We start from the raw sequence: 26,803 nt of genomic DNA, 5'->3' as shown, positions 1-26,803 counted from the left end.
GGGGGGGGGGGGGGGGAGGGCATTAAAGAGCTTGAAATCGGTTGATAATAAGCCAGATATAAGTATAACGTGGTTGATAAGCATGCGACGCAGACAAGTAAGCGACGCACAGCACTGTACGGCTAAAAATAGCTTACTCTATAGGGATTTTTACCTTAAATAAAATAGCTAAAAATCTAATAAAAATATTTTATAAAAGAGTATAGTTAGCTGTATTAAAATATATTTTTTTAATATTCTTTTCTATTTTATTTTATATAGAAAAACTTAAAATACAGTGTATTTTACAGTGTAAATAGATTTTTAAGTTTATAGCTATAAATAATTTTTTAAAAAGTTTAAGAAAAATAGTATAACTTAATTTAAGACTTACATATAAGCTATTAAAATTATAGCTATTATAGACTTAATTTAAGTTTTTTATAAGCTTTTAAAAACTGGATTTTAAGGTATATAAGGTAGTGCGTCGCTTACTTGTCTGCGTCGCTCGCTTATCAACCACGTTAAAGGGTTTTACGTAACTAGAGTGCATTCAGGGTCTCAGAAAAATCCTTCTTCAGTATTCTAGGCTCGTCTATTAGGAGTTCGGTAAAACTGCTGCTTTACCTATTCTTTTACAGTCTATTTCCTTGTGAGTTTATCCCAGAGCGAAGCACGTCGTCTCGGCCCAATTGCCCATATGTGGGCGCAGAGTTGAGGCGGATTCGAGAACATCTCAGGGTTAAGCATGATTGGGACATGGAACTTAAAGGTGGACGTCGCTCAGCTGCCATGACAGATGAAGAAAGGAGTAACAGTCCGTGGAGAACAGGAGTCTGTTATCAACGACTATTCTCTAGTGGGCCGGGAAGCGAGCTATTTGAGGTGGCAAGAGGGCTGAATCTCGAATAATCAAGGGCCCAAGATAACGAGTCACAAGCCGCACTCCAGAGGGCCATTGATGCGTTCCAGAGCAAGGGTAAAGATATTCGAAGTCGAGAAGCGGAGCGTATCGATGAGGAGAATGACTTTACTGCGCCGAATCCGTGGCTTCGCCGGCTTGGTTCTGCTGTCCACTTGAAGGATTTTAGTGGGAAAAAGGACTTCTTGAGGGGCTTGATTGCTATGGAATACGAAGTGGATCCGGATGATCCAGACAAGTCAGACGATGCTCAACTGCGCTTCATACACATCGCATTCGATCGGCTGGTTAACCATGCCAAGGCCGTCATTACACCAGATATTGTATCTTGGAACGCTCTATTTGAGGTCAATCGCAAAGAACTGATGAAAGAGAGGACAAAGCCATTCCATTTCCGGTTCAAGCCCGAGACACAGAGGAGGTATGCACTTGTGGTCAAGCAGCTACTTGCTTACATTGTCCGATGCATGTCTTTTGAGAATAAAGCCGATAGACCACCGTTCAAACTCAGCACACGGCAACAGAGAGCTTACGATGCCACGATGGAACACGCAGATGACTTGACTGACGCTTGGAAAGAAAATGGGGGTGATCCAGAAGCGCCCGAGATTGTCAGACTTCTTGATCTACTAGAAACTGCCGTTCTCGAGCTATATATCTCTGTTCTTGACCATTTCACTAAGGACACGGAGTATGACAGCGTTCTTGTCAGCTTCTTGACTGTTCTTAGTGTGCGGGCAGACGGTACGTGGGAGGGCTATGAGGGTTTCACGCCAAAGCTTTCTGCCATTATGGCCATCTCTCGTCTCTGTATCATCAAATACGCTGTAGACCAACGAGCCAAAACTATCAAGCAAAAGATGCAACAGGGACAAAGCCAGGAGGAAGCAGAGAAGAATAGCCCAAGCCTAGTGCACCATACCAAAATCAATTCTACGTAGAATTCATTTGTTTTATGCCAAACAACCCAGGGTAGAATTGATTTTTACAGGGGAGTAGAATTTAATTTCTAGACCCACCTGACAGGGAGTAGGCTTGAGTTTCACAGGGGGTAAACTTCATTTATGCTAGGGGTAGACTTCATTTAGACCAGGGTCAATTAAATTAATCACAAGACACGTAGTTGGTGAGAGGGCGCGAGTACGCGTAATTCACAGTGTACATTTACTAGCAATAATCTTCTTAAATAGTTTATAGAGATCTTTCCCTTAACCAAGACCGAGATATAGGGAAGCATATACCTAATCGCAGTAAAATAAGTTTCTTGCTAATGAAGACAATGGACCCTAGTAAGCAGTCTCAATCGTCCAACCCAATCTACCCATTCGTTATTCTTCCAGAATATCAACTTTTAGTGTGCGAGTTATGCGGATTTGCAACCCTCCCTAACGAGGTTAACACACACCTCAGGACAAAACACAATGACATTGCTCTGGAGTGCCGGCGCAAGTTGGTCGAGCAGGTCAACGCAATCCCAAATCTTCTCCAAAACCAGGCTAAACTTCAATTACCATACATACCGATTGAACCGATTTCTTGCCTTGCTGCACCGAGATTGGACGGACGGAAGTGCCGGAAATGTGGCTGTATGTTCCGCCAAGCCCAAAAGATGAGGCTCCATTGTATGAAGGAGCACCTCTGGAAAAACCCACGAGAGAGAGGAAGGCCAATATCAGGTCTGGAGCCGGCTGCTGAGTTACCATGGATCGAGGGCGTCGCCTGTCAACGGTTCTTTCCTTCTCGGGAAGGTAGCAGATGGTTCGAGGTCCTTCAAGAAACTAAAAAATCGAAGAAGGGAGCAAGACTCGCAAAGTCATCTCGGCCTGATTTGAGCAAAGACGTCCGAAGCCTGAACTGTGAGGCGCGCGCCCATCTAAGTGATGTATTAGAGCGAGAGGAGAATTTTTTTGACCAGATGAATCAGCCACGCATGAGTGCCAAGGACTTGGGCAGCGATGCTCTTGCATCTACCGGCCTATGGCCAGAGAGAACTCAATGGCGGGTCATCTTTGAGAACGCTCGACGTGATATCCTACGAGCAATGACGCGGTTACCAGATCGACATTCATTGATGTCAGACTATGTTATGGCACAAGGGTGCCAGCAAGGGGATTTGTGTATTAGGAGCTCCTACGTGGATGAACAGAAAATATCGTGTACCATGAGGGCATTAGACTTGGTGATAGATCGCTGCGAGAACACAGTCCGTCACACAGGCCGCACCCTACTGTACGCAGTCGTGGCGGTAACATGACAGGATACAACGCAACTGGCCCGTGCACGTTGCTTGGTTATCCATAATTGCTTATTTCAGATAATGTCATTACAGTTTTATTTACCCCCCGATTTCTCTTTCTCTTTTATTTCCTCTTCTCTGATTTAGCTCTATTAACAGTACCACCTGGGGCTCGCCAGGTCCTATACCCTACGATTATACTATAAGCAACAATAGTCAGATCCGGATCCCGTCATGCCTACCTCTCTTTACCCTACTGTACCAATTACCCTCGGTATCAGGTCCTGATACACGATTTGATGGTCCGTGCCCTAAGAGATGCACTACGTTTCCTGTTTTTGACCAATCACCATATTGTCTCTTCTCTCCTTTGCCGTAAGTACAGCAATGACAGTGTGCTTCATGACAGTGCAATTGTTGGTTGCATCGGGACATCTGAAAGTGGAGTGATTGCATATTCTCGACCAACGTCGACAAAAGGCCATCCATGAAGTTTGCACTCAAGCCTTGAATGTTGACTGTCCTTTCCTTGATCAAGCGGGGTAGTAAGACATGTGGGACGGACAGCAGGCAACAAGCTCGATGACAGGGCGGATAAATGCGGCTGTATGCCAGTTGTCATCTAGCGCCCCTCGGTTATGATAGTATTATACGCTAGAAGCTAATGGTTGGGGAGTTAAAAAGCCAACCTCGCAATATTAGAACTCGTTTAGTCAAGATCGGCCCGCCCCGGTGTAGATCCTTTAGCGGCGAGTGGAAGTGGAAACTCAGTGGTAAATTGTGCTGCCTTGATCATCTGGAGATCACCCTGTCAGCCCATCATTACTCAACCTCGGAATGGAAGAGCCTACTGATGATCCTGTAGGAATAAAGCCATCGGAAGACTCTTTAATTGGTGCGGCTGATGAATCAAGACTGTCAATTCTCATAATAAAGCCTTCTGCTGCAGGTGGTCATTAGCTTAGGTACGAAGAGATCAATCGGCAATGCTGATTGATATCTCTGAGATATCAATCATGTCTACAGAGGCAGGGGCAGCTCAAGCCCTTGCCTAGCTTGCAAGGGCTTTCGGCAAGGGCAGCCACGACCTTTTAAAAAAAGGAAGGGAAAGGAGGCTATTTACAGCCTATTTCAGGAAATTCGCGAGGTCCAGTAAGCAGGTACGGTTGTAAAGTATGTGATGTAGCGATTTGTAACAATGCTACTGCTGGTACTTATATCACACACTAATTTAGGTGTGTGCGAAGGTACCACCCGTTGCGGTCATTTTGATTGGCCCCTCGCCCCTGTCGTGACTTTGTGGATGCCTTGTGCCGCTCAAAGAGATACATAAATGCTAAAACTAATTATTAATTCGGAGTATGGCGCGTACTATGTCTCGCTGAGTGGAACTGACCCCCGCCACTGAGACGAGACTTCGGTCAATGATTCGCAGGAGGCGAAGCCTGCAAGCCAAGACAATGTGATGAGGCTTGGGAAGTGCATTCCTTACCGCCGAGGCGCCCCGCCTTGGCTTTGCATTGAAAAGTCGAGGTACTTTGGATGCTTCAGTAGTTCCAGAGCACGTGCATACAGCCGCATCTGCGGAGCTGAAAAAAGCTCATGGCCTTTTCAATACAGAGTACGTGGCATTTCCATTGTCTAGATATAGGTTGGGACATAGGCAAGAGTTGCACAATGGCGACCAAGAACACTTACATCCTTGTTTCCGATCTCACCACCCCGCCACCTCCATATGGCCCAGTTGATCTCGGCCACATCTTGGATAATCCAACAACTTTGAACCCGCTGAACGCTGGCCCAACACAACGCCTGAAGATCTCGTCAGATGAGATCTATGGGCCGCACAAAATGGAAGGCTTTACCGCTACACGTAAAGAGTTATTCAGTGGGAAATTTGGCATCTGGGCTAAGTTTCTCTCTACAGTCCTTGGTGTTGGCGCAAATGCGGGGGTCAATACTGAACTCGACGATGACACGGTTTACAGCTTCGGTTCCCTCGAAACAATGTTTTTCAACCCGACCGATGACTACATCCGCTCAAGCATGACTGTGCCTGTGATAAGGTCCTTCATGCGATCGGCGAGATTTGCTCTACCGGTGTACATGATCACCGGTATCAAAGTCGGCCGAGAAGTATCTGTGCAATCTTCCCATCAAGAGCGGCGTGGTTTTGACATGTCTACTGGAGCTGGGCACCCTGGGAATCCAGCTTCAGGCGGACTTGAGATGGGTACCCACTCTACGAAAGCACAGGGGTTTTCGTTCGAGCGAGGCGATGACTGTGTTGTGGCATTGCGGTTGCGTAAGATCACATATAAGTCTGGAGAAGTCAAACACAAGGTGGAAGTAAAGGGCGCTACCATGCAAGATGGTTCCCAGGTCCTCAAGGAGGATGAGACTCCTGAGCTGGATCTGAGCGATGACATTAGATGCGAGGTTGCTTTGGATGACTTCGACGATGAGATGGTAGTGGTTGATGGAACGTCTTTTGAGGATGAAGCTGAGTCTAGATGGATTATTCTTGCATGAATGCAGAAAGTCTGAAGCGATCCTGGGCTATCCATAGCTTTCAATTCAGAAATTTCCCACCTGAAGACAACCACGTTTGATTTGAGATCGATTGATAGTTTATTTCCTAAGTACTTCCTTGATCTTAGCCCATACTGTATCCGAATCCGCGGCCCCATGCCAAAGATTCCAAGGTGCCAGGTAATCATAACGGTCCGTCTGACATGCCATAAGTTCGAAGACTCCTTTCATGCCGTCGTAGCCGTAAAGCTTCTTACGCTGATCGACATCTAACACTCCATTTCTTTGCAATACTCCCGCCTGGTCCAATATGTTTGCAGCAATTCCTACCGCAATGGGGGTCGAGTAAGATGACCCGCTGAGAAAGTTCTCCTTTCCATCTGTATAGCCACACGGCACCGCTACCCCTAGCGTGGTAAAATTGTTGTTGTTTTGAAGAGGAACAGGGTCCATTCCACTTTTGTTTCCGTTCCCATCCGTCGCGTGTATGCAGAAGACTGTCGTTGCGTTGGCCGGGTACGTTCTACGCTTGTTGGCTCCGTAGTTGGATGCCGCGGCAAATAAAAGCTTGTTCGACAAATACGCACTACGGATCGCTCGGTCCATGTCACCTTTCCATACAGGATCTGCGACAAATCCAAATGACATGGAAACAATGTCCGCACCAATATCACCAATAGCCCATTGAAAAGCCTTCCCTTCGTGTTAGTAGGTCCTTGATCACAGTATACAACTCAGGTACGTGCCTCTAGAATCGTTCTATCAGAAACCTCAGTCGTCATTTTGTGAGATATCTTTCCCACATAAACATCAGCTTCTGGTGCGACTGTTAGAAGAAGCCCTGCGACTCGGGTTCCATGGCCTTCTGCATCGGCGTCCGAGTCTGCCGTGAAGTTTCGAGTTTCCCTTATCGGATTTCTATAGCTGTTGATCTCCCGTGATCGATTGCAGCATTCTATCCTACGCCGTAAAGCACGGATACTAGGATCATCAAGATTTAAGCCGGTATCTAGAACCGCGATCTTTACCCGTGGAGCTTGCTCAGATCGTGAGACATGATGTGTTCTGAACTCCTCAAATCGTTTCAGGAAGGACCTTGCAAAGTTCTTTCTAGGATAAGGACTCAGCAAACGTACAAAGTATTTTGGTGTAATAGGAAACAGACTTCTCTTCCGACGAAGCTTCCGAATAATCACTGAACTGCAGGAGCCTGATTGGAAGGCTTGGGGCCTCATTGACAGAAGAACAGGCGTGTTCTAAACTGTCCAAGTCTTTTGATCTTGCTGTTTGCTTTTGGCTGTTGGCTGTGTCCAGAAAAAATGTCTCGTTCAAATCCAGGTCCTGAGAACCAGGGGTCACATTGTTAAACCTTGCGACCTCTCGGCCTAAAGGTTCTACAATCTCTTTTTGGATAACACGTCTGCACTTTATTAGCTCATTACCAACTGTAAGTTCCTGCAATAGTTTCTGAAATCTCAGACAACCAAGAATGGCCCGAGAATAGTCCGTCGAGAAATAATCTTTGCATCTTTTCTCGAATCGTAGGTTTAATGTCCTGAGAAGGCTGAATCTCCCGTCTTTCGATTTTTCAACCACAATGGGTTTGCCTTCGGCTATCTCAAAGAGCAACTTGCCAAAGGCAAGTATAAAGGGATATCTGTGCCAGCTGTCTTCGATATCGGATTTGTAAGTCCTCCCGTCAAAGAAGCAGCAGATATATGGTTGATGAATATTGTGAACTTTCTTCTTGTCAGTCTCGTACAAAAAATATAATTCTTCTGCAGTCCAGTCCTTTTGGATCCATTGACTGCAATAAAGTTGGAGCAGAGACTGGGCGAGGTTGAATGCTAGAACAAGCTTATGTTTTTCTGGGAATGTGTAGCGGTTCGCCAATAAACCCTTGTCCATTAGATTGGAGAGCGTAATAGCAGGGACTGCGTTGGAATATGGCGTCCCTGTCTCTTCGATCGACTTATTAAAAATTTGCTGCTCGCAAACATGGACTTCGACAACACCAGCGAATTCGTATGTCTCACGAGCAACTTCACAAATACTTCTGATGCAGCCTGGCTCCCCAGGAGGGGTGCTGAGAGGCCTGGAGGAAGTCAGTCTCAGGTTTATTTTAAGCCTGGCCGTAGGCGGCACTTACTTGCAACCCAAAAATGCGCATCGTACTTCTTGCCAAGCTTCTTGTAGGCTGCATATTGCTAGCAGGATATCTACCCGGTCCCCTTGGTCTTCCATGCCGGAATTTGGGGAACCTTTGAGATGGAGAAAGGCTTTGTGATTAGAACTCCGTGGCTCACAGACTTTGAGATGATGTTGAAAGGCGTCAAGTACCCCAGTAGTACAGGTATAAAACGACTCATGAAATTGTACAGGTGTTATCGGTGCATCCATCGGTGGCTGGACAACTGACTCTGCAGGGCGATCACCTGTAGTCCTTTTAATGTCTTCAAGGATACCCGAAATACGGCGGCGGGTGGCTTTGAACTTGATGGGTTGTTGGTGAAGAGAAAGATATCGAGCGCAGGTATCGATAGATGGTTCTCGTTGGATTGAAAGACGCAATGCATTGAGCTTTGGGAACATGACAGCTACTTCCGTCGTGGACTGGCAGACTTGTCAGCACTCAGAGTACTACCCAAGGTTCTTTCACAATGTATTGCTGAAACAGAACCGCGCCAGGCTACAGATCAATACTTGGAGAATAATATGAATTCACGTACTGTATTCCAGAGGGGTATGTCGTCGTTCACAAGATTTTCGAGATTCAAGAGAAGACTTGCCAGCAGCAAGGCAATTCTGTCAAGCTTTTCATCGCTTAGTGTGTTTTTATTTGCGAGGTGTATAGGAATCTCTCCCATGTATACCGCCAATAACGCTCCGGTTTCTTCGATTATAATGCGTTCTGCATCATTTGAACTTGCATTGCATGACCAAGGAAGAGGGGAGGCAAAAAGACGAGATACATCTGAGAGCAATGTTTCGTACTCTAAAATCATCTTCGAGATTAAGAAGCTTCCATAATAAGAATACAACAAAGATGGTAAAAGCAGAAAGTTCAAAAAGGTTGCTACATATGTCTTCACCAACCATCAGCTCAAATTGAGGCCATTGAGGGGTAAGAACTTTTGAAAAGCCATTCGAATATTTTCAGAAGTATCGGTACCAACTGCGTCAAGGTATCGAGAGATTCACTGCCTCTTAGCGCTTACGGGCTGAATGCACTGACAGCAAATCCTGCATAAACAAGGTCATGCTATTGTCTTTTGGTGGGTCCGTCTGCCACCAAATGGATCACCAAAAGTAACCTTTACTAATATTACGAATCAGGCTGAAAAGAGGGGTGCTGGTCAGTACATACAGTTGTGCCGTGAATCTCTAGATCATCCTCATCTTATTTCGGTGGTACGGGAAGCTCTTTGCAAGCCTTATCAGAATATCATATTCGTATCACAAAAATTTGATATGTCAGAGATCTATGATCTATCCCAGCGATGCAGGTCTAGATTTGCGGACATTTTGCATGTCCCAGATGCGAGAAGCCTTCCAGTTATTGAGGTTCTACGGGATGAGTTTGAAAAATGGGCGTCGTACCTTGGCGTCTTTGCTCACGAGAGTGTGTGCCTGGACACTCGATTGATGTACAGCGACTCTCTTCGAAATCTGGTTTTACAACTGCTTCAAATATCAATGCGTAACCTAGAACGCAGTGAGTCCATGTTGATTGTTCTGCATGATATCACTTACTTAGCTGATTCCTGGTTCCACCATAGTTGTTGAAATCGAGGATCAAAAGACATACGACTTGAGCGACACTTCACAGCCATCAGTCGTTGCCGAAATGGAATCGGAAGATACTGCAAGTATTTCTTCTCCACTGATTGAGTCCTTAAAGGCTCTTGAAGAGGCTGTCCATGGCCTTCATCGTTTGGGTTTGGCAATACGCCATTCATCATCGACGAATTTGACGCAGAGGATTACTTCGTTCATTGAAAAGGTTGACAACGGGTCAACAGAGGGCTTGGTTTTCTCCCGGCTGAAAGAGAAGCTCATCGATATACCCAAGCGGAAGGGAAAGCCTGGGGCTTCTATCACGCTCTGTAAGCAATTGGCCGTGTCCATTGCTTTCCGATATTTTCGTATTCAATACCGTCACAGTCATCAACTGAAGTTAAAGACTCCGAGACAACATGAGCCAACGTCCGAAGCAACTGACGAGCCTGTTAGCAAATCTATAGATGTGTCTGCACAGAAATCTAACCTAGGTTCACGAAAACCACTTCAAATACGAGTCAATCAGCTTATATCTGACATATCAGTCACCGAGCCCACAATTCCAGACTCAAGTAAAGCATTGGAAAGATACGAATCTTCCTCGCCTAGATCTAAGGGAGCTACGTCTATTGTTTCTGTTCAGCTGCGAGATGCCATATACCCTGATATTCCTCAAGCAACAGTTACCTGTTGCCCATATTGTGCACAGAAGTTACCAGCTTCTGCCAAGGAGAAAAGAGCTTGGGAGTAAGTATGCATGGAATATATATCTCACGACTTCGACCTGAAACCTCATAGGAGACATGTTGATGATGACATCGAGCCGTATACTTGTATATCAGAAGAGTGTGTCGATCCACCTCAGCTGTTTTCTCGATACGACGCGTGGGCTAGGCATATGGAGGACAAGCATTCTTCTAGATGGACGGAAGAGGTCCACAAGCTTATCAGCTGGTGCTGCGATATTGATCACGAGGAGCAGTATTTTGACGATGAAGGCGACTTCGATGAGCATGTCAAAGCCGATCATCAAGATTGTGGAACAAAAGACGAAATTTCAGAACTCAAAGAGTGGTGCGAGCTCCGGCGAGCTCGGCCTCCATACACATGCCCGATATGTGGTTGTGTACCTGAAGACATTGCAACAGTTGTCCCATGGCTAATTCAGCGCTCCTCGTCGATACATAACTCAGAACCACATCAAATTAGCAGCGACTCCGAAGTCGAGTTACGACGTCGCCTATTCCGCCATATCGCTTCCCACCTTAAAAGGCCTCGTCTTGATGTCAATTATCTCTCTTGACCGGCCGAACTCTTCGCGCTTTTTTGCTTTCACGAAGGAGTCGCTATATGAGGACTTACTCGATAGCATAAGATCACAACTCAAAGATGGCCTTGAAAAGAAAAATACGACAGAAAAGTTCGCCACGCGAGGAATGGTCAAGCATGTCCTTTCGCCGTCAAATCTGGAGGCTGTTTATGAAGCCTTGAAAGCCGCGAATGCAAAAATGCCAACGGACACTGACCAAGTCAACGCACGTAAATTTGCGGAAAAGGTCAAGGAAAGGAAACTTCAACATTTCTTGGCAGTTTTAATATACGCCAAGTGCTCAATCGACGCCACAAAGGAATTTCTGGATAAGCTAGTGTTTGGAAATGAGGCGGAGTTTCAAGAAGACCAAGAGACACCAAACCTCTTACCAGCCAGCAAGGAATTTCTTGAACGTCTCTTCTCACGGCCGTCTGATAGACGAGACTTTTTTGATGAGCAGCGCACCTTCTGCACCCTGGTGCTTGGGAGTCTAGATGTTGTGACGATTCGCAGCGATGACCAAATATCACTGCCATGGCTGGAGCAAGAGCAGATCGGGACCGGAGCTTTTGGCGTTGTATATAAAGTCACGATCCCGAAGGGCCACTTAACCACGGATGGGAATTTCAGTCAGCCTACTTCGAGACTCATGACCGTCGCTCGCAAAGACTTTATCTGCGCCGACACCGCAAAGGCAAGCTTCAAGAAGGAGGTCAAAGCAATCAGAGATATCTTCAGCGGCCAGGCGACGCATGACAACATCCTCAAGAGTTTTGGCACTATTGTCATAGAAGGAAAGCCATCGACCTTTAGTCTTCTCATGCCATTGGCAGATCTGGACTTGCAGGAATATATGAAGAGAAATCCGGAAATACCTCCTGGCGACACGAGTACACGAGAGAGCATCATTCGCTCTGCTAGAGAGCTTGCGGACGCCCTTGATTTTCTTCACAGGAAGATGACTACATCAGAGGGTGATCCGATTGTTTGCTACCATATGGACCTCAAGCCGAGCAATATTCTTATCTTTCACGATACTCGCAGAAGATCAGAAGCTTCCAATCGTGACATGATATGGAAGCTTAGCGACTTTGGTCTCTCGAGAGTGAAGACAAGAACAAGGTCACAAGCAGATCTAAGTAATCTTTTCAGGACACGCTTCAAAGACCAATCCAGCCAAGCCTCAGCGACTCAAAACTTCCGAGGTACAGACATGTTCCTACCAGTCGAAGCAGAACTAGAAGGCAGGACAATGAATGGGAATAGTGATATTTGGTCATTTGGTTGTATTCTCAGCCTCATTTTCACATATATGGGAGAAGGATACAAAGGCTTCGGAGGCTACAGCGAGTCACGACTTTTGTACAGCAACAAAAACGTCGACTATTTTTATCAGTACAACAAATCCAATATCGGGTTCGAGATTAACCGCGGAGTTGTTGAGCAGCACGAAAAGTTGATAAAATTGGCCGCCGAACGGAGTCCTTTGGAAGGAGGTGCTGTGAGATATATGCTCAAGTCCCTAGAGAGTGAAGTGCTCTTGATCGATCAGGGCAGCCGGTGCGGTGCAGATAGAATTGTCGAACTTTTGCAGACGACACTGAAGAAGTACAGCACCGTGGAAAGCGAGTTCAGCATCACCGAAAACGACTCAATGCCTCATTCCCTAGTTCAAAAGGCACAAGAGAAGGTTTTAGGGTAGGTTCATAATCAATATGATAGGAAAAGAATGACTAATAAAAGATAGCCTTTTCCGACGCAAGAGCAAGCAGTCACTCGCACAGACAAATATTCGTCGATGGAGACTAGAAGTGGATAAGAAGCTAAAGTACAAAGACTGCGTGTGCTCGCCAGACGGTAGTAGGGTAGCCTACTGGACCGGCAAAACCATCACACTATTCGACGACCGCTCTGGGTTAGCCAATGCAATACCGTACCGCAGGGTCGATAGTATGGGTTCAAGAATGAGTTCAACGGACAGTGAACGAGAGTCAACCCTGACAGTCGCTGGACAGTATTCCCTTGCAGATTGGAGTCGCTCGTGGAGATCAGTGAGGCTAACTAACAGATACTTGATCGCAGCAACGACAGATGAATTGTTCAATGTAAGTACAGGCAGTTATACACTACTAGATTGTCTCCAAGCTTAACCTACTAATCTCTCACAGTGTTACATATTCGACGTCGAATTTGACCGTAAGCTGAACATGTACAGCAGAGTAACCCTGTCACATCCAGAAATTCATATGCTGGCAGTTTCTCCTGACAGGAACTCCTTGGCCTGTATCCTTCAGGATAAGAGAGGCCGTCCTTCATTATTCACTGGCAGAATTGTATTCGATCCAGCTCCTCAGCCTGCCCCAGCGGCAAGGTAAATGACTCCTAGAAATATTGAGCAATCCTAACATATGATTTAGCATCTACTCGGACACGGCGAAGAGCGAACACAAAGATGCTGGTGTTTGTATCGTTGATCAAAAGGCTACCCTCCTGGAATTGCCTCCAGGCGAGATCACCTGCCTGACCCTTGAAACGAGAAACCAAGGTTATATAATTGTTCGCAATGGTTCAACTCTATCGGTGAATGTATTCATCATCGAGCCTTTAGATATGAAGCAACAAGATTTAATGCAATGGGTTAGTATTGCTGAAACTATATCATCATCTTCTAACAAGACGTCTCCAGTCCATGAACAATAATGTCGAAAGATTATTCACCGACATGGCGTGCCTGCAGAGTGATAATCAGAGCCGAAGATCCGAACTCATCATAGCCTCACAAGCGGAGCGACTGTTCCATCTCAGATACGAAGGTTTTGAATCGAGTCCAACGGTAGTCATCCATCCGCCCATCCAAAACTATCGTATTCTGAAGATCGCAACTGTCGAGCATTCGAGAAAGATTCTTGCTTTGGGGTCGCAATCTGGGAGCGACCATCTTCTTCTTCTAAACATTGAAACCCGAAGTCCAGATGTTCGGCCGAAGATTACGAAGCTGGCAGATATCGGTGTATCAGCGGGTTATCAAGCAAAGCTGAGTGTTTATTGTGAGGGAAATGAGACTATTGCACGTATCATGGTGGACATACTTGAGGGTCCGTATTTGGTGCTTCAGATAGATGTCAGCAACTCGCTCGGTACATAGATTTAGGTAATAGGAATCCTCTGCTAAATTACACAAGCTCTGGCCCCTTATCAAGTTCCTTCTTTCTCGTCCTCGTCTTGATATACATTTTTATTGAAGGTATCTTCCAGGTTCTTCCAGACGGGAAGAATGGCCTTCATAGCCTGTTTCATGGCCTTTGTCATTATTTGCACGAGATGCTGGTTACTCGATGGTAGATCTTTCGTAGGGAGGGTCCACCGCGGCCTCGTCTTGCCCGGGTACCACGCCTCTGAGCCGTGGAGCAGCACTGGCTCGGCAGCTGCTCTGACGGCGCCTCGCACGGCGCTCGGTAGAGGGCCGTGTACCGTGTTGGTGAGCCCCCGCAGATGCAGGCAAGTATAGTACAGTCAGGGTAGTAATAACGTTGTTCAGTTTTAGCATACTGTTGTTTTGCACCTTGGCGTTCAATTGTTCCCGGAAGGATAAAGTGTTAGCCAAAAGCTGTGTGATCTTCTGAACTCGTTGTTGTAGACATTCTGCTACTCTGGTGTAGCCTGCACATTCGCGGATATGTTGCTGAAAGGCTGCCAATGCGGATCGATTCGGTAATCTTCTCGTCTCCACTATCGGTCATCTCACGACAAAGACATAATAGCCAGACCTGCGTATTTGGATATGATATATCGATATCAACCGTGCTATCTGGATATATCGATATTGATATATATCGATATTGATATATATCGATATTGATATATATCGATATCGATATAACTCTCTGCCTCTTAAATTGATATCGAGATTGATATCCACCGAAATACCGCTCTCTGATTGGCTGAAAAGATCTTATCAATCGATTAGATGATGAAAAGGCTTCTGTCGCATATCACCACTAGGTTCGTGCGACTGGATATGAAACACGGGGCGTACCTTGGGGTCGCGTATCCGGTTTCACATCTGGCCTGTCGCATAATCCTAACATGAGCTCAAATAGCTGTTCCCGAACACATGGCTGTTCGATTTCTTTTGTTCTTTAGATAACTCTCATCAATTGACGGGTGCCATCAATGATCCCTGTGGAGCCAATTGTCTGACAACTTCTCTCAATTTCAACATCAGCACCACCATCTCAGTACTCGTTCAAACGGCCCTAGGTATTCTAGCATAATTAGCTTATCCAGGTGATTTATCGACCATGGCATCATCTCAGACCACCGCCGCCTCTACGCCCTCGATTTCGGACCAGCCCATTACTGGGACGTCTCTGGACTTTTCCCTCTTCTTCAAAGCAACGTATCCTGATGAGGACACCCAGAACACCACCGGCGGGTCACGTAAGCGCAAATCCAGGGGTATGGCGATGTATCGATGTCTCCATTGCCCTGCCGATAAGCCCTGGGCGAATCGGAAGCGGGACAACGCATGGCATCACGCCCGGCGGTGCCATGCCGATATTATCTCTTCCCTCGATCGCACGCTCATTGGGGGCAGTTCTGATGTTCTAGATGATGAAAGGGAAGCCACACGCCCTCGGATTGATGCTTTCTTTCCCTCTCGTTACTCGGATGTCTCTCTCCGCCGTATGTTCGACCGCGATCGGTATTTAGATGCAATAATCAGCCTAATCACACGCCGCCGGCTTGCCTTCTCAGCAATTAACTGGGATGAGATGCAAGAGATTATGCTAGCAGCTAATCCTGCTATAGAGGACCTTTTAGTGACCAACCGAAGTGCTCTAATGCGACTGATTGATGCCACATATGAGTTATATTCTTCTCAGCTCATGGCAACTCTTGAAGCTTCCATCTCAAAGATCCATATCCTCTCTGATCTCTGGACATCGCCCCATCGCCATGGGATACTCGCCATCTCTGCGCGATGGGTTGATCAGGATCATCGGCCACAAAGGGCACTGCTAGCGATGCCGGAATGTCTCTATAGCCATAGTGGTGAAACCCAGGCATCTCTAATTATCGATACACTGGCAAAGTACGGCATTGCTTCTAAAGTGGGCTACCATGTAGGGGATAATGCCACTTCAAATGATACCTGCTTGTCTTATCTCTCACGGCGGTTACGAGACGACTATGGGGTACGATAGCCCTTCCCTTATCTCTGGATTAGGATTAATCGGTTGCTAGTTGACGTTTGATCCCTCTAAGCGCCGTATCCGCTGTGTCGCCCACATTATTAACCTATCCCTTCAAGCATTTCTTCTCGCGTCTTCAAAAGAGGCACTAATCGCCGCTCTTGATGCCACCGATGATACCTCAAACGATCAGTTGTTTGCACAGTTCTACGGCACCTTGCACGACGCCGGACAGACAACAAGAACAGATGAAGCCCATCAGAGAAGAAGAGCTTTGCGAAGAGGCAATCGTATACTTGAGAACTTCACTGGATGGCAGCATATCGTGCCCCTACGGAAAGTACACAACATCGCTGTCTGGATACGTAAATCTACGCTTCATACGGCTATATGGGACGATGAAATAAAGCTCCGACTAGGTATAGATAATGCCACACGCTGGATTTCATGGTATCGATTGTTGGATAATTTTCTGCGTTACCAATCCCGTGTAAAACAGTTCCTAATTGAACATGATAGAGAGCTTCAAGACGATATCCTGCTAGCTTCAGAGTGGGAGTTTATTGAACGGACGCATCGTTTCCTACAGCCGTTTGCCTCAACTACGTTGTTGGCCGAAGGGGCGCGATCTACACTCTCCCAATCACTCTCGATAATGGATGTTTTATTGCGACAGTACGAGAAGTATAAGGTCGGTGGCGATGTTTTTTCTTTTATCTAATTGATCGGCTAACTAATTGTCTTATTTAGGAGCTTTATAGTTCAAAGGAAAACCATGATCCCCACATGGTACACTGCATCGATATGGGCTGGTTCGTACTTAATAAGTACTACACCTTATCAGACCAGACACCTGTATATGCCGCCGCACTCCTTCTCGATCCCTCGAAACGAAGAAAATACATTGAGCGGAATTGGCAAGAATCCTGGCACGCGCCTGCTATTGCTGCTGCCCAGCAAATTTGGCTAGATGAATATAATGCCGCGCCAATCCCAGAATCCTTGCGGGTGCCTCTAGATGTGTCCTCTTCCTCTGGGAGGCAGCACAACGAGCTGGATGAGTTGTTGAGCGATATTGCTGTTACTGGTCCTATCTTAGACGACGCCGATGACTTCGAAACCTTTATTGATGCACCACCGACCCGAATAACTGGCTCTCCTCTCCAGTGGTGGCTACATCGAGATCAAAGGAAAGCATATCCGCGGTTATCCCGCATGGCAATTGATATCCTCTCAATCCCTCCTGAATCATCTGATGTTGAGTCTCACTTCTCATCGGCGCGGCGTACGCTATCATGGGATAGAGAGAGCATGACCTGCGAGAACCTGGCGAAGGTTGAGTGTGTGGGCAACTGGATGTGCGAGGGTATCATTGTACCCAAGTCTCACGGTGGCAGGGGCGTTATTTCCAGCGTTGCTGTTGAATTTAGCGTTGAAACAGAGGCAGAGGACTTTCTAGATTAGGGTACTTTCTTGTTCTTTCTTCTAGCCTACAAGAATTATATGTGGTTTATCTGGATATCAACCTTGCTAAAGTGGCTATGTTGTTGTATGGATATCTACCTGGATATATCGATATCCAGATAATTTCTCCCACTTATCTGGATATCGATATAAGGGCCAGAATTTCGATGGATATCGATATACGCAGGTCTGATAATAGCTCTTCAAGGACGTCCCTTGAAGCTGCCAACATAGTGGGGACTTGTACTAAGCGGGTCTCAAGAAATGCCAGCTCAGTGAGATGATGGTATTCCGTCTCGGTCAGTTCCTCAATAAAGGTGGCTACCGCGTTGTTTGCCTGCGAACAAATCAGTCAATTAATCAACTTCGTTGGATATACCTACTATCTGAATCAACAATTTCTCCAAATAGTCGTTGTAAAGTCTCCACGCAGAGAAATACGTTCTAAAAAGCTCTTTGTGTAGCCAAAAGAAGTCCTGCTGGATGTTCTGAGGACCTACATCATTATTCCAGCTCCAGATTCAACTGAAAGAGGACTTTGACGCGTCTTGATTGGGCCGTTATCCCTGTTTTCCTCTTTCACTTGAAAGGGGCTACTTGGCGAGACTGCCGCGACTCCACTTTCAGCGATGGTAGGGGCGCTTTATCATCTCATTGGTGCTTTGGTCCTAACCCTGGACGGTTCTTATAGAGTTTGAGGTGGTAGCTCAAAGCTTCGCAGCGTGTGTAATATATGTAATATAACGTGAATCACAAGTATGTGAGCCAGACAAGTATGTGAGCCACTTTTCTTAGCCTTCAAACTAAATATTGCAATAAAAACACCACAAAGTAGCTAATCAATTAAAATTACTTACTATCCTCTTCTCCAGATACCTCAATATCCTCCTGACATGTTCTTGCATTATGTCCCGTCTTGCCGCATATACCACAGCGCCGAACCCCCGGTCGCGCCGACCTTCCTTGACCCCCACTCCTCGACGATTCGGCCACTACCTGCGTATCAACATCCATCTGATCAATTAAATCTCTTGCTTCTCCTACAGTCATCATTCCTCCTTTCTGTAGTCGGATTCTTTTTGCCCTTCGGCGCCGGCTTAGTATCTCATTTGCCTCTCGAACTTCCCTAATATCAGCCCTCAATAAGACATTCTCATGCATTATTGCCTTTGTTCCCTTTGCAAGTGACTTCAGAGCTCCTAGTATTGACTCTGGGGAGCTACTTTGGTGCCTTCTGATTCGCCTATACAGGTATTCAGACTGAGATTCTGCCTCGAGAACTGTCTTTGGTGTCTTTGAAGTCCAAGGCTGAGCCTGGCTGGCCTCCTCCACGGGAGGTGTTGGAGTCCGTAGCTGAACATCAAGCTTTGAGATCACACTTTCGGGGTCAAAAGGAACAAGTCCAGCTCCTCTGAAAGCCCCTCTGATATTTTTTTCGGTCATAGTAGCTTGAAAGGCGGCGGCAAAGGCAGGAAAGAACTCGGTCTTCGAAATGTGATGTACAGACCTTCTGATCAGATCCTCAATTTCTCGACCATATGCCTTTTTAAGCGGCCCAAAGCACCCAATGTCGAGAGGCTGGAGTAGATGAGACGAATGAGCCGGCATACAGAGCGTAATAATCTTATTTGCCTCACAATATCTCTCAAATTCGACAGAGTGATGGCTTTCGTGGCCATCAAGGATCAGAAGACGATAGGAACCAACTGATCGATCGGCTGTGCGTCGGTCAAAGTGCTTTAGCCACTCGAGGCCAAGTTCGTTATTTGTCCAGCCATTTTGGCTCATTGCAATAGCCCAATCGCGCGGGAGGGTAGGTTCTTCATGCCAGTTAGCAAGGTGATTTTGGCCCGCGCCAATGATGAACGGCTCAATCGCCTGGCCTTCCGCATTAATCGCCTGGATGACTGTAATCCATTCACGGTTTCCAGGCTGCACTGATTTCGGTCTTCCAAGCCTTTCTGAACCTGTAATGACCATTCCGCTTGAAATCATGCCCATCATAAAGCCAGTCTCATCAAAGTTCCAAATATCATCTGATTGGATACCGTATTTCGCGATTGTGTTCTCTACAAGCTTAAACCAATTTCGAATAATAGTCGGATCTTCACATTTGGCTCTCTGGTAGTCATATCTCCGAAAGAAACGCATCTTGAGCTCTGGTTGTTGCTTGATAAAATTGTTAGCCCAGTGTATGCCGACAGGTGACGCGTTGCGGTCAGCGAGGAGACAATTAGCCATTGCTTCAACAAAAGACAGTTTTGGGGGAAACCCTTGGGAATCTAGCTTTAGAATAAAGCGAACTAAAGTCCTTTCTTCTAGATTAGATAGCTTTCGTGATCCTGGGGTCCAGTCGCGTCGGGATTGAGCGCCATTCTGGCGGCGACGTAATGTACTGCGATCGACTTTGTATATATTTGCAGCGCGTCGGGTGCTTAATTTTGGGTTATTTTGAAGGGCTTGAAGTGCAAGAAGGATTCTACCTTCTTTATTAGGTTGTGACATACTGGGTGCTTGAGAATTATTTGATTAGATACTGATGATGTAGGATGAGGGATTTTTGGCTCACATACTTGTGATTCACGTTATGTGAAATAACTAATATAGATGACCTAGCAACGTGCACGGGCCAGTTGCGTTGTATCCTGTCATGTTATAGGGATAGGCGGTCAATAGGCGGACGGGTACCCGTCCTTCTAAAATTGGACGGGTCCCGTCCCAATTTCCATATGTGGTATAGTTTGCTCCGCTATCGGACCGCCAGTATCGTCACCCTTACACTTGCAAGATCCAGTTCCAGATTCAACGCGGCTGAGATACGATGATCCACGAGCAATCCGCCAGAGATACGTCACGTCAAGAGATGATTAGTATAAGGCCCAGCCACCGGGAACCTCACTAGGTAACCGCCAGTATAGGAAAGCAATGGGCCTGCCTTTAGCATATCCAAAAGCAATCTACAGCTGGTGTCTTGATTATAAGCAGATGGGGAGGTGCTGCGCAACCTCAATGAGCCTAAGAGAATGGACCAAAGAAGAGATGGTGGCTTATTCAGACTAGGACAAAGCAGAGCCTGATCGCATCGAAGCACAAGTAGCTAGAGAGACCGAGAACGGGCGACTGTTCACAAGCAGAAGAGGCATCGGTGAGCTTTGGGAAATAGCCTAGCAGGACATCGATGAACAAGAAGCCTTGTACTCGGCCATCGAAGAGGAAGAAAGCTGTATTGTGGTACAGCTCTAGCTCTAGTAGAATTTGGAGTAAATTTGGAACTCAGATATGTCGTGGCTATTCACCTCAAGCCAATGGTTTGTTGGAATAGCTGGTAAATGGGACTCGTCAAACTACTTGAGGCAGTGGAACAAGGCGTGAGGTAATCCGATAGCGGAAAAATTTTTACCAAAGATGGAAACTAGGACGGGACCCGTCCAATTTTAGAAGGACGGGTACCCGTCCGCCTATTAGCCGCCATAGGGATAAGAGTGTGTGCACGGACAGGACTGTTATCGTGCACGGACCAGTTTTGTTGTATCCTGTCATGTTACCACCACGACTGCGTACAGTAGATCATTTCTGAATGGTTGATAGGGCACGAAGTACAAGAAGAATCCTAGCCTCAATATTTGGATCTGACATATTTGGTGGTTGAACATTAATTGATTAAGTTGAGAAGATGTAAATTGCGGGATATTTTGTTGCACTCGCTTGTCTGTTGCACCCGCTTATCATGTACGTTACTATTAATCTTATCTATAGCTTTTGAATAATTATTAAAGGGATATTAACCTGGTGGAGGGGTCTTACCGGTGGAGGGGTACTGCATAATAAGTTTCCGTTCTTTACGCCTAGGTCTTACGACGTTGAATCTGCTTCATCTATATCCTCATAGAGGTCGAGAATACCGATCTTCTCTAGGGCAGCCTTCCCCTGGTGATCCAGAAACCGGATTTTCTCTAAATTAGTCCACTGGACGCTCCTTCCATGCTCTACCATGGAACCCTCTAGCTCACGAACAAGTTCCCCAAGTTCCTCATCCGCTCCCATATTTAGCAAGTCGCACACTTTCTCCATCATCGATACTTCAAATCCCATGGGGAGACTCTCCGGAAGCAGCGTCATGACACTAACAAAGTCCGATACTCTCTTTTCTCGCGGACTTGCATTCCTGCGGAATTGACTCCGCAATGTCTTGCTGCGTTTTGCGCGGGTACGAATTTCTGATGATTTCAGAAGGTCAATGATTTCCCCTTGCGCACGATCACCCTTTCTGCGGCTGCGTTTATCAAAGTCGTAAAGGGGGTTCGGTGCAAATATATCGGTGAATACCAGGTCCTTCAGGGTTGGTCCAACGGGGACTCCCTCGAACAGCGCCATGCTGTTGATATCTGCTCCAGCCTCAACAAAGGCTTTGATAGCTACAACATTACGGAAAAGCGCCGCCATGTGAAGAGGTGTGAATCCCCTAGAGTTCCTCGCTTCCAGATGGGACTTGCAGGGAAAAAGCTCAAACAGTAGAGTGTAAAGTCGAGAGTACCTGTCCTCGGAGGGCAGCGGCAGAATGCCCGCAGCACAATGAAGGGCGGTATCCCCGGTTTCAGGCATCACAACGACATCAGCTTCCAGGGAATACTTTCTGCACAAAGAGATGTAGTTCTCGACTCCATCGAGACCGAGGCCTCTCCGCGGTAGAATACTTTCAAGCAGCGTCGTATGGCGAATTTGTGCATTTATATCGGCGCCCCTTTTCAGTAAAAACTCCGCAAGGCCGAATTGGCGTGTGACGAATGCAGTGCGCAGAGCCACGTCTTTCTCTCTCTGTGGAAGATCTCCATTTATCTTAAAAAGTCGTTTAACAAAATAGAAGTCGCTCCGCATAGTACGTGTTGCAAGCTCGAGAATTGGTATATCTGCCTTGTAGAGCCAACTTGCAGGACATGAATGAAGCGTGTCAGCGCCGTGATGTACCAGAATGTCGAATTTGACCTCGTCACCCAACACGATGGCCCAGTGCAACGGGGACCTTCCCTCCACCAGCGTGGTGATATCGCCAACAAACGGCTGCAATGTTAACAGGTGCTCTAAAATGTCTGCAGTGCCGTGAGTTGCGGCTAGATGTAGTGCCGTGAGGCCGTCACCGCGAACGTGATTCGTCGACCCGCGGCGCACGAGAAGGTCGATGGTAGCCAGCATACGATAATAAAAGTCTGAGCCATGTCTGACCATTCTTCGGTGCGTATTCTGACACTGTATAGCAAAGTACAGTAGACCGACCTCTGATTCACAGCTTGCGTTGATCGGGTAAAACGGGGTGACATCCAGCATCATTTCGAGAATCTCCGCCTCGTGTGACATACATGCGAGTTGAATCGGATCGCACATCCGACTATGCCCATCATAGACGATAATTGGGCCGCCATCGATGTCTGCCCTAGCGTCTTGCGCCAGAAGAGCTTGGACCGCGTCTTTATTACCATGCGCAACCGCACGATGGATTGCAGTCCCTGCAACCAGACAGTCATTTGCCACGTCTGGGGATGGCCCGTGGTTGACTTTAGCTACCTCGTCAACCCTCGCTCCATGGGCTAGCAACCGGGCCGTAAGAGCGGACATCTCGCGAGCCTCCACCCTGACAATCCAATGAAGCGGAGACTCTCCCAGAGCGTTCACGATTCCGGCATCGGCGCCAGCGTCCAGTAATGAGGCGACAACGTCGGCATGGCCGGATCGGCATGCACAAAGTAAAGGCGTATCTCCAGCAGCGTTTTGACAATTGATATTCGAGGAGCCTTCAGCAAGCAGTTCAACAACGGTTGAGATTGAGCCGCTCGTTGCGGCATCGTGAAGATTGTCGCCGACTGCCTCAGCCCCAAGATGACAACAAAGGCTCTCTGTTTCACATTGTGCGTTCCGTACAGGCGACTCGGCATCTTCCACTGTATTGAAGACACGCGAAGTCAACGCATTCTGCGGAAGGGCAATGCCGAGGGCGGCGTGAACTCGTTGGAGGATGACTTGGGCCGGGCGATACCCTAATTCGTAGCATTCGGCAAGCGCCGACAGATATATTTCGTGGTTCTTCGCGACGCCAAAGCCAAGAAGGTGACATATTGCTTTCTCTACCATGTATCTTGGGTAGGAGGGGTCGGAAGTGCGGACGCATCCGATACGGATGGAAAGAGCAGCATATATCTGTTTCTGGATAGTGAAAGGGAGGCCGCAGGATAATAGGAGGTCGAAGTCCAATCCGGCGACCTATGCAGGTATCAGTAGCTTTCGTTAATTGGTATAACCTCGGCAGACACCTTACCAAAGGTTCATTCATTAAGAGCGGTGAGGCTGTTTTGGTTGGTTCGTTCAATGAAGCAGAATCGTGAGTCGCCAACCCACCCGGTTCGTCAAATGATCCAAGGGTCAGCGAGGGTTCCAGCCACGCATGCTGTTTGTTCTAACAAATCCGAGATCGTAGGTTAGCAACCCTGGTTCGGTAGGAACGAAAGGGAAGATATTGCCACAGACTATTCCGGGTGGTAAAGAGACCAAGAAATCGGCCATTCTATGGCATTCATCGGCTGCCGCACGCTGTGCAGCCGCAAAGTCTTTAGAAAGCATGTTAGCAATTCTGACTTTATAAGTGCGATCGGAGAGCTCGATGGCTACCTTTTATTGCGGAAAGATGCGAGCGACTTAAGAGTAATCTTAACCCGGGTCGTTCAGCATGCGCCTTTACTTTGAGAGTTAGGCGCATCAACAAATCTGTCGGTGGAAGCAGGGAATTGTGGTGAGTTGTGGAATCTGGAGCGATAGTTTCCAATGTAGGAACATCCTGACCCAGAACCGAAAGAAGGGTTTCCGAAGATTTCAGCAGCTTCTGGACTGATCGAAACACCCTCGAGTGTCTGGTGAAGTGAAGACCCCGGAAATCTATGTCGTCTTGCTCCAAGGCTTGAATAGCAGCATACTTGGACCGCGCAGTGTCTGGAAGTGATTGCCATCGACTAAGTCCTAACTGGGATTCAGAAGCTCCTGTCAAGGCGCCGATCTCCGCTTTCACGAATTGCCTAAGGATGTAACCACCTGTGCTGCTCAAGCCGAAGTCTCTTGTTTTGAAATTGCTTACACGGACGCGGTTAGTTACTATATGATAAGATGGGGCTAGTTAGGGGAAATACTTACTTCTTGTTCCTGGCAAAGGCGAGAAGGATTCGATCCAGGTCCCTCTTCTCTGGCCTGGCCCGGAGTGCTATGTTCAAGATCTCGCAGAAGGCATCAGCCGTCTCGACCGCATGCTGAAGATCGGGGTCCCTGATAGTTGATAAGGCGTAATTCAAAAGGCCTTCGCCTTTCTTTGCTTCGCGAATATTGGACTTCCTGTAGTGTCTCTCCCCGTCTATCAATTCCTCCCAGTATCTTGGATCAGTAAAGGGATCGGCTCCATCCAGGGCCACGCGCCAGACCAACAGGCCGAAGGAGTAGACATCTGAAAAGGGAAGAATATGCTTCGGGATAATTCTATCAGCCTCCGGTGCGTCGTAAGGCATCGTGCGGCCCTTCAACATGGCGTATGGTTCGGTTTCTGCCAAAACCATGGAACAGCCAAAGTCCGTCAACTTTGCACAAAAGGGACGAATCGCATTTTCTGGTTCCGCAAACACTAATACATTTTCGCACTTGATGTCTCCATGTACGATGCCGTTCTCATGCAGTGCTTTCAGACCGTTTGCAACATCAACGCTGCATTCCCAGTAGGGTCCGTCAACCATTCGAAATGGGTCAGAGATAAGATTGAGCAAATTGCCCAATGGTGATGGGTCAAGGATCAACGCAGGGAATAAGGTCGGATCTGGACCTGGGTCCATTGGTTCAAACGATACCCCATTCAAGGTGTTGAGGTTCGGGTGGGTGCGCACTCTGGCCACCGAGCAGACTCGTAGCTCATTTAGGAGTACCGTGAATTCCTCCTTGGTATTCCGCCCCCCATATTCATAGAGAATGGGCAGTACACGCTTGAAAGCCATGGGGTTTCTACCCCATGAATGTTTACCAAGTACTCGCGATACAGAGGAACAGCCCCCAGCACCAAGGGGTTGTTCTATCCTATGCGTCCAGCCGGATTTGTCGGGGAATTCGACTATATTTTCGGAAAATGTTCGAAGCATTCTTTGGATCGACAGGAAAACCTGGTAATGATCATCTGTCTCGAGCTCTTTAGAACCGTTGCTGGCTGAGCTCGCGACGCTTCGATCGGTGATGCCACACTGGCTGTAGGTCGAGGCGGTCATGTTGGTGTCCATCTCCAGTGTCATTAAGGCAAGCTCCAAAGTACACGCTGAAGCAAGTACCACCGTCTTGGCTGGAGATGACCTTGAGAGTTGATGTAGGAGTAAAAGCAAGAACTCCTGCCCCGCTGGCCTGGAGGTGAGGCTACGTTCGTCTTGGTCATCGCACCGAGTTTTCCTTACCTCAGCAAGCTCGGGCGTGCCCAGACGCCCCTTTATCTTGGGCGTTTTTCAGCCCCCCACCCTTGACTTGTAGCGTAGAAGACTATCATAACGACAGGCGCTGAGTGACGGCTGGCACAAAAGCTCATTCATCCGTCAGGTTTATCGAGCTTGTTGCCTGCTGTCGGTCCCACATGTCTCACTACCCCGCTATGTCGGGCGCTTAGTTGAGGAAGGGGTTGACAACTTAGTGTTAGATACGCACGAATACGATGGGGTGAGTGTATCCAAGTGTGGACCAGAATGTTGTGATGTTATTTTATTGTCCACTTGATTCTTTGATCAGTCTTTCAAAGAGGGGTTTCACCCCTCTTTTGGATACAAGAATAATATTGCAATAAGGGAAGTGGAGCCCATTCCCAGCCGCCAATCTAACACTTAGTATAGTCTGCCATAACTTTAGCCAGTATACTGTAGCCCTTTAGAATAGCTACGACAGGGGAGTCTATCCAATCAAAATATGCTAATCAGGTAGTACGCATCGAATGTGTATAAATAAGCCCTGTAGTCACTGTGAACTTATCTATATGCGGTAAAAGTCGAGCTATTATAGGAGGGTGACAAGTCTTCTGACCCTATACTGGGGTAAGCTCTTGTAGCAATATTGAACACGGGGTCAAGTGGGGCGTGATACGTATTGAAGGGCTATGTCCACTAAAGGGATAGGTAGTTAGTCTAGAGTTAGTTACGTAACGTCATTATAAACGAAGTGGCTTTTTGAGAACAGACTTGTATTACCACTCTCAGCTGTCATGTCATATCATAATTCAGCCGCAGGTTGAAAAAACAAGTTAGCATAAATAAGGCTTATCCATAAAAGTAAGTCTAGACTCTGCTTCTGGGATTAGACCGGGTTCTTTTTAGTGGCGGTAGATCGGTTCTCCT

General features: G+C 47.0%; 5 protein-coding genes across 5 annotated transcripts; 3 read left to right on the top strand and 2 right to left on the bottom strand.

Moving 5' to 3' along the window:
• Positions 1-778: 778 nt before the first annotated feature.
• FOXG_16329 (uncharacterized protein) lies at positions 779-1,842 on the top strand (the record flags this gene model as incomplete). Its single annotated transcript, XM_018396371.1, has 2 exons — positions 779-813; positions 897-1,842. 2 exons carry the CDS (start codon positions 779-781, stop codon positions 1,840-1,842), a joined length of 981 nt encoding a protein of 326 aa, XP_018256971.1.
• Positions 1,843-4,814: 2,972 nt separating this feature from the next.
• On the top strand, positions 4,815-5,669 carry FOXG_16328 (uncharacterized protein; the record flags this gene model as incomplete). The annotated part of the gene is made up of 1 exon (XM_018396370.1): positions 4,815-5,669. The coding sequence occupies one exon, from the start codon at positions 4,815-4,817 to the stop codon at positions 5,667-5,669; it is 855 nt and encodes a 284-aa protein (XP_018256970.1).
• A 99-nt stretch (positions 5,670-5,768) lies between these two features.
• On the bottom strand, positions 5,769-8,674 carry FOXG_22424 (uncharacterized protein; the record flags this gene model as incomplete). The annotated part of the gene is made up of 5 exons (XM_018402832.1): positions 5,769-6,367; positions 6,412-6,779; positions 6,835-7,764; positions 7,819-8,282; positions 8,399-8,674. 5 exons carry the CDS (start codon positions 8,672-8,674, stop codon positions 5,769-5,771), a joined length of 2,637 nt encoding a protein of 878 aa, XP_018256969.1.
• Positions 8,675-9,365: 691 nt separating this feature from the next.
• FOXG_16327 (serine/threonine protein kinase) lies at positions 9,366-13,906 on the top strand (the record flags this gene model as incomplete). The annotated part of the gene is made up of 8 exons (XM_018396369.1): positions 9,366-9,384; positions 9,449-10,196; positions 10,248-10,575; positions 10,643-12,459; positions 12,509-12,866; positions 12,930-13,132; positions 13,179-13,398; positions 13,448-13,906. The coding sequence occupies 8 exons, from the start codon at positions 9,366-9,368 to the stop codon at positions 13,904-13,906; spliced, it is 4,152 nt and encodes a 1,383-aa protein (XP_018256968.1).
• Positions 13,907-21,272: 7,366 nt separating this feature from the next.
• FOXG_16326 (serine/threonine protein kinase) lies at positions 21,273-25,699 on the bottom strand (the record flags this gene model as incomplete). Its single annotated transcript, XM_018396368.1, has 5 exons — positions 21,273-23,672; positions 23,728-23,865; positions 23,958-24,039; positions 24,170-24,532; positions 24,594-25,699. The coding sequence occupies 5 exons, from the start codon at positions 25,697-25,699 to the stop codon at positions 21,273-21,275; spliced, it is 4,089 nt and encodes a 1,362-aa protein (XP_018256967.1).
• Between the last annotated feature and the right edge of the window lie 1,104 nt (positions 25,700-26,803).

Source organism: Fusarium oxysporum, genomic scaffold (assembly GCF_000149955.1).
Source record: "Fusarium oxysporum f. sp. lycopersici 4287 supercont2.34 genomic scaffold, whole genome shotgun sequence".
NCBI classification, from domain to species: Eukaryota; Fungi; Ascomycota; class Sordariomycetes; order Hypocreales; family Nectriaceae; genus Fusarium; species Fusarium oxysporum.
The sequence above is the reverse complement of the archived record's forward strand: the minus strand, read 5'-3'. Positions and strand labels throughout refer to the sequence as shown.